This window comes from Cyanistes caeruleus, chromosome 1 (genome assembly GCF_971803275.1).
Source record: "Cyanistes caeruleus chromosome 1, bCyaCae1.hap1.1, whole genome shotgun sequence".
NCBI classification, from domain to species: Eukaryota; Metazoa; Chordata; class Aves; order Passeriformes; family Paridae; genus Cyanistes; species Cyanistes caeruleus.
Genome location: NC_141701.1, coordinates 119,176,262 through 119,183,405, shown reverse-complemented (window position 1 = coordinate 119,183,405; position 7,144 = coordinate 119,176,262). Strand labels below are relative to the sequence as shown.

Genomic DNA, 7,144 nt, shown 5'->3' with positions numbered 1-7,144 from the left:
ATGCTTAGCAAATTTGAACGGTAGGTAGTTCAGTGTGAAAACATAATCTTCAAACGCTAGCTCGGATAAAAAGTTACCTTAAAGAAAGAAAAAAAAAAAATGAAAACCAACCAAAACAACAACAATAAAACCCCAAAACAAAACCCAACCCCCCCCCCCAAAAAAACCCCAAAACACACAAGCAACCAAAAACTGCAGTTATAGTAATGTCGGCCATGTTCTCATTGTGGGCTTCTTTCAAGGCGTCCCTGAATTATATCGCTCCGGGGCATGATCTGAAAATAGAAGATCCAGACTAAGGTAGGCAGGGTTCAGTCCTCTCTATCACCCCCAACTCCAACCTGAAGTACATATAATTTGCGGCGTCTCACGCAATAATTACACAGGCTGCGAAATTACACAGGTGTGAAATATAACGAAATAAACAAAATTATTCACTCCGAGCAAGAACAAGTGTAATTTGCTAGTGGCCTTCTTCAGGCAACTTCACTCCTTCAGGAGAAAACGTCTCAAGGAGACGGTGGGAAGGCGGCTGTGCCGTGCCTGCAGCCGAGGCGCACAGCCCGTGGGCAGCAGGTACGGCCGGTGGGGGACAGGTTCCCGGCGGCAGCCCACAGCCCCTGGAGCAGGGTAACAGTGCTTCCCGCAGCTAGAACAGCTCCAGCCAGGGAATTTTCTGCCTGCTTCAGCTTCTCTGAAAATCCCAGGCCGCGGGGCTACCGCGGAGGTCCTGGAGAGCACCGGCTCCCCGGTGGTTCTCCTCGCCCGTGGGCAGCCCAAGGCCCTGCCCGCCACGGACGGGTGGGGCTGTGCCCGTGGATCTGTACCCGTGGTCCCTCGCACGGTGCCGCAGGCCGCTGGAAGATGTTTGTCACAGGGGGCCGAGACCCTGTCACCCCAAAGCACAACCGAACTGCATGGTCTGGAAACCGCCTGCCAATAATGCGACACTCCTAGGCTATTTTCGCAGCAGGAATGGGATTTCTCGCTCAGAATTTCCCTGACCGGCCTCCGAAGGGATGCAGCCGAAATTCCCACGCTCCGCGGCCGCGGCTTTCCCGCGGCCTGAGGAACCGCAGGGCTTCGCAGCCCGAGAAACCACAGCGGCTCACAGCACACGGCGGGAAGGCTGGAATCCCGAACGTAGGGCAAAGCCCCCGACACAAAAGCCTCCTGGAAAACAAATCCCGCTCCTGCAGGTAGTTTTCATGTCAGTTTTTGCACGAGTGCGTTCCAGTGAGATCTGAGGGACGGAAATCGCTCTGCGCTGATCCCTGCAGAGGTGGGTCCTTTTGAATTTCAGAAATGTAAGGCTAGAAGCGCACAGCGAGCGCGGTATACGATACCCTCTAAATGTACCGTAAAGGTTCCCCAATAGCTCTAATTAGAGCTACAGACCACCGCAGGAGACAGGCGGCTAAAGGAAACTTCTCTTTGCGGCCCGGCAGGCCGGCGGCTCCCCGCACGGCACCGGGCATCCCTCAGCCGGGCACGGGCTGCTCGCCGTGCCAGCCGCGCTCAGCCCGGCCGCTGGCCCGGCCCGGCCCGAGGCAGAGCGAGCAGGGGGAGCGGTGCCCGGCCCTGGCCGCGGCCCGAGGCGTTTGCCAGCGCTGTGAGTGCGGGCGGAGCGCTGCGGGCCGCGGGCAGGGCGCTGCGCGGCTGCGGGCGGCACCCGGCGCTGGCCACGAGGTGGCGCTGTCGGCCCGCGGATGCCGCCGCCGCCAGGAGCTGTCAAAAGTCAAGGTCACAAATGGGCTTTTTTCCCCTCAAGGTCAAGGTTTCGGGCCTTCCCCGTCCTGTCATCGCCACGCAGCCCCCCCACCTCCCCGCGGAGGCATCGGCAGGCTGGGCAGCGTGCCCCCATCGCAGGGCTCGGCCGCCGGCCTCCATTTCCCGGCCAGGGCTGCGGCGCTGCGCTCGTATCATCCTGCTCTTCCACCCCCCGTCCCCCAGCCAGGCTGCAAAACCACTGTTTAACATTAGCGAAACATTTATAGTTTAGGAACGCTGGTTATCAGGCGTGCTTGCCCGCAGAAAAACACCGCCAAGAAAAATAAAACAAAATCCACCGTATACACACAACCTACACACAGAAAGACAACAGTATTACAATTATGAAACAGATACAGTATGATTTTCTATTAAATGCGAGTAGGAATGGAAAAAAGTAAAGAGTATTTCTTTCAGGTTTTATTACAGTGACTATTTTATTAACAGTATTAATACTACTATACTTCTACACGTCTTGGGTTTTCATTCTTTCAGTAGAAATATATAAAAAAAAGGGTGCATAAGTACATTTTCACAGTGCGCTGATTTTTTTTTTTTATTTACAAGATAGCTTCTTATAGTGAATAAAAACAAAATAATGTGCTGGTTGAAATAACTGATTGGATTAAAAGGTGCTGTAAAAAGAATCCCTAAACATTCTACTGCGGCCTCATAACAGACAATAAACAAGGAGAAACGACTAATTACTTATAGATCAAATATAGATTACATAAATCAAAATATTTCTGGGAAAAAAAAATATATTTCAGTTCAAAGTTCTTGGGTATTTTTTTTCCCAGGCCATTTTTTTTTTTCTACTGTAAAGAAATGCCAATATTCAAATATTAAAAATTTCCGGGGACTTAGAATATTAATTCTTGAAGATTATTCCAGGTTTAAAATAGGCAGAGTCCTTTAAAATGTATCTATTGTATGGTCTGCAGGAGAAAAAAAAAATAAAATTAAAACCCCCAAACAAAAAAACCCCTCTAGTTTAGATGACAATAATTCGTCTGTGGAAAATAAAAAATAAAACTGAAAGACATCTCCAAGCAAATATTTTCCTTTCTAGCCTCACTAATTTGCGATGTTTAAATTTACTATCAAGATAGATCCTCCACAGAACTTCCTTCATTACTGATGTCTCTGAAATCCTTATTCAGTACCTTCGAGGTTTATTATTACTTTTTGACAATAAATGCATTGCTTAAAAACATACAGTAACTGTAATTTTTTTCACTAGGGTTTACCTGAGCAGTCATTCAACATACAGTTTGGATTGCAATGGAAGAAAACCAGATCATGTGTCCACATCGACCTCCTCACGTTAACCAGCTCTTCGCATCGTGGCCACGAAGGGTCTTCTTTCAAATAGTAAGGTCTTAGGAGTATTTACAAGTTTCTCAGAAAATCGTGTCTTAATTGAAAGTGTATCACTCGGAGCTGGGCGTGTGGGCTGTACAGTCTGTCAGTGATACTGGCTGGCTGGTTGGGATTTCAGGAGAACTGTCAGTTTTCACCATTTTGCTACAGCAATGTTAAAAAAAAAAAAAAAAAGAAGAAAAAGAAAAAGAAAGAAAGGCTATAATTCCAAAGATACAGATCTCTTGTTCTGAAAGAAGAGGTTCATTGTCTTTTCTCTTTTTAATTATTATTAATAATTACTTTAATCTGAACACACACAAAAAAAAAGTTCTGAAACCGTCGAATTGCTTCTTCTCCATTTTTTTAATCCATTAACTGGTAGTCTTCAATTTGTTGATCACTTTTTTCTCTTTGACCCTTCTGTTTTGGAACCAGATTGTGACCTGTCTCTCTGATAGATTTGTAGTCGCCGATATCCTCCTCCTCTTGTCTTTGGTTATGAATTTATTTGTAGCATATTCCCTTTCGAGTTCTTTTAACTGGACCTTTGTGTAAGGCACTCGTTTCTTCCTTCCACGTCTGTACGAGTTCGCATCCGAGGGATGAGAAACGACGTCTGGAACAGAAAAACCATGCAGGGAAGCGTTAGAAAATCGCTCGAACCGGTTAAGACATCTTCAAGTGGTACTAGGCTTAGGGTTAGAGCGCACTCCTCCGCCTGCCCCGCTCCGCTTTAGCTACTAAAGCCCTGCTCAGCACTGGGGATTCCTCTTTCCTGGCCGCCGCAGACAGCTTTTAGGCAGGGAAAGGCTCACTTCTGTCAGACGGACAAATAATAACAAACCCCATGTAGCCCGGCCGGGGACTCTGGGAAGGACCGAGAGGGGCTGCAGGGATTTACACAGCTCGCGTACTTCATGGTCTATGGAAAATAATTCCACAGACCTTCCCGCGGCCCTTTTCAGCTGTTTCCTCTCCCGGGGCCGGCGCCGGGGCCGGCCGGGCGAGGCGGGATGTGCCGTGCACCGGCGGGGGGCAGGGGGCGGCACCGGTGCCGTTCCAGCGGCGCTGGGGCATGTGTGGACCGGGGCGGGATGGGAGCGGGGACGGCGGGCGGGACGGCGAAAGGGTCGGCCCGGGGGCGTTATCACGGAGGGTGATAGCCGGGATACCCGGGAGAGGCGAGCGGGGCAGGATGAAAAGAAGAGACAGGGGGAGCCATGCAGGTGTATTACCCGGGAGGGTGGATTTCCAGAGGTGAGGCGGCTGGCTCTGCTCCTTGGGGCAGTACACTTGCCCGTTCCAGCCGTTCGTGATGGCCCAAGGCTGGTAGCTGTCCATGGGGAGGAGGGGGTCGTGGCGCGGCTCGCCGGGGCCGCCGATGGCGGGCACCACGGGCATATCCAGATAACCGGGCACCGGCTGGTAGGGCCCGGCGGCGTAGCCCTGGTAGAAGGCGAACTCCTTGGCCCGCGACGTGAACTCCTCGCCGGAGACCGAGGTGTCCATGTACTTGTCGGCGAAGGTGGAGGCGGGCTGGGCGCAGGACTTGATGGCGTTGTGGTGGGTCATGCGACAGGGGTAGTAGCCGCTGCCGAAGTAGCCGTAGGGCAGCGCGGCGCCGGAGGAGCTCTGCACGGCGGCCGAGCAGGGGCTGCACTGCTTGACAGCGGGCTCGGCCATGCCGGCGGCGGGGGCCTCGCTGGAGGTGTAGGCGGCGGCGCTGGGGGCGGCCAGGGGCGCGGGGTGAGCCATCAGGTTGCGGCAGGGATTGGCCGCCGCCGCCGCCGCGAAGTTGCTGCCGGCGTGAAACCCGTCCATGTTCTTATTGATCTCATCCAGGCTGTTGTCGTAGAGGAACATGACGGGCTCGATCCAGCGGGGGTGGAGGAGCACGGAGGCTGTCATAGCCCGCTCCGCATTGAGACTAGTGGCTCTTTTTTAAAAGCCCCAAAGACTGAAAAAAGAGATACTCAATCTCCGGGACTTGACCAGGGCTGACGCGCCAGCGTCGCGCCAGGCCGGCCCTCATTGGCCCGCCCGCCCCCACGTGATATGCAAAGCAGCTGATAAACATCTGAGGGAATAAAGCGGAGATAATTAAATAACGCAATCAGCGCGGGGCCGGCTCCCGGGCCGGGCCGCGGGCACGGGCACGCCGTGGTCCCGCCGCGGTCCCGCCGCTGAGCGGGGCCAGGGCGCCGGGAGGGGGGGCAGCCCGTCCCTCCCCCTTCCCTCCTTCCCTCCCTCCCTCCCTTCCTCCCTCTGGCCCTCCCTCGCCACCGAGGCGTGAGCTTTTTGGCCCCGTTGTTGCCGCGGCGCACCCCCCGAGGTGCGGGGCTCCCCTTGGCACCCCGCCTGATTTCTCCTTGCGCCGCTTTCCTTGAGCCCTCCCCGCCCCGAGCGCCGCGGAAAGCCCGGAGGCCTCCCCCGGTCTCGGGGGGAAGATGAGCCGCACCCCTTCTAGCCCCTTCCTCCGCCGGCCTGAGCCGCCGCCTCTCCCCGGGGAGCGCTGGCGGGGCCCGTCCGGGTGACGCGGAGAGCCCACCGCAAGCTGAGGGAGGAGAATCGCTCCCCGCGCTCCACGCTGGGACACATAAGGCTGTGGAAACGGAGACTCCCGGGGTCTTTTCTCGGTGTTTTCCTCCTTCCTTCCCGCCCGTCGAAAGCCCAAGACCCATCTCGCTCCTCTCGCCACAAAGTCTCAGAAGTCAGATAAGAGGAACAGACCGGGAAATCCCCATTTTATTTATTATTTTCCTTTAGGAAGGTCATGGGAAGAGGGAGAGTTAACTGGATATTCATCGCCATACCGCTGTATTATTTGTTGCCGTAATAATAAAACCCTGGGCCTACGATTCGACTCGAATCTTTTTCGGCTGTAAAATATCACGTCGTCTTTGCAGGGTGTGTGCACGGACCCACGGCGTTTTCTGTGTGTATGTATGTGCTGAGAAAACAGGATGGATTATCGGCTGGAAAATAGGGGGTTTTTTGAAGGCCGTACCACTTTGCAAGTGAACGCTAGAAAAAAACCTCAACAACTCCGTTTTCTTTTCGGGATGGATCTTTGATAGGGTGAAATAATTTCATTTTTTAATATCCTCCCGCCGGCGCGGATGCTGCTCTCCCCCGAGCTTTTCGCGCACAACCTCGAACCCAGAACCCTGCATCACTGAGCTATCAATAAACTTGACCTAAAGCAGCGTTCATCTCATCGTTAACAGCTCTCAGCCCTCACGCGTGTGCACAAAACAGCCACAAATACTCCCATCCTGAAAACTCATTTTTTTCCCCCAAGTGCGTGTTGCTTTGTTTTGAGTCTGACAGCTCGGCGTATTTATTATCCTATTGTGCTTTCCATTGACGTTGTAGCATTGTTTTGCCCTCATGGCTACAAGCGCAGAGCAATCCCGGGACGTACATTGTTACCGAGCAGGCTTTTCCTTGCCCAGCGCAGAGCTGCCAGCCATAAGAAATAGCTCTTTGGCGCCCAAGGATATTTTTTTAAGGTGCTTTTTCCGTGCCATTAGTTGGGATACCTGTAGTCTCTGTCATCCCCCTGCTAATTTGGCAGCATTTAGCCGCTTTTTTCCTTCATTGTAGCCAGTAAAATGTTCCCATTTTAACTTCGCATATTCTTTTCCGCATTTTTCCTCATGGCCAAAAGCAAATATTTATCCCACGCATATTTTCCCTTTTCTTTCAGGCTCCAGTTTTGAAACCTGTGGATTCCCCTGGCCAAACATTGCTTGACTGCCATGAGTTAGTTCGGTTTGTTTCCCTCTGTCTTCTCGAAGCTGCTTCTGAAAATCGCTTTGCAGGACGAGGAAGGAGAAGTGGGAAGGGGAGGCAGCTCTATGGGGCAGCGCTGTTTTACATATGGGTTAGACACGGCTAGAGGCCAAGGTCAAGTTGAAAGCTGCAGTCTAGCCAATGTGAGAACTGTCATTCACAGCCCGAAGATCTGCCTGATTTGTTGAAAAGCGGGTAGCCATGAGAACACTAA

The 7,144-nt window shown here is 52.8% G+C and overlaps 1 protein-coding gene across 1 annotated transcript; it reads right to left on the bottom strand.

The window, feature by feature from the left end:
- Positions 1–2,177: 2,177 nt before the first annotated feature.
- Positions 2,178–5,192, bottom strand: HOXA13 (homeobox A13). The gene is made up of 2 exons (XM_086853017.1): positions 4,371–5,192; positions 2,178–3,751 (listed from the first exon to the last, which is right to left on the bottom strand). The coding sequence occupies exons 1-2, from the start codon at positions 5,041–5,043 to the stop codon at positions 3,507–3,509; spliced, it is 918 nt and encodes a 305-aa protein (XP_086709143.1). The 5' UTR covers positions 5,044–5,192; the 3' UTR covers positions 2,178–3,506.
- Between the last annotated feature and the right edge of the window lie 1,952 nt (positions 5,193–7,144).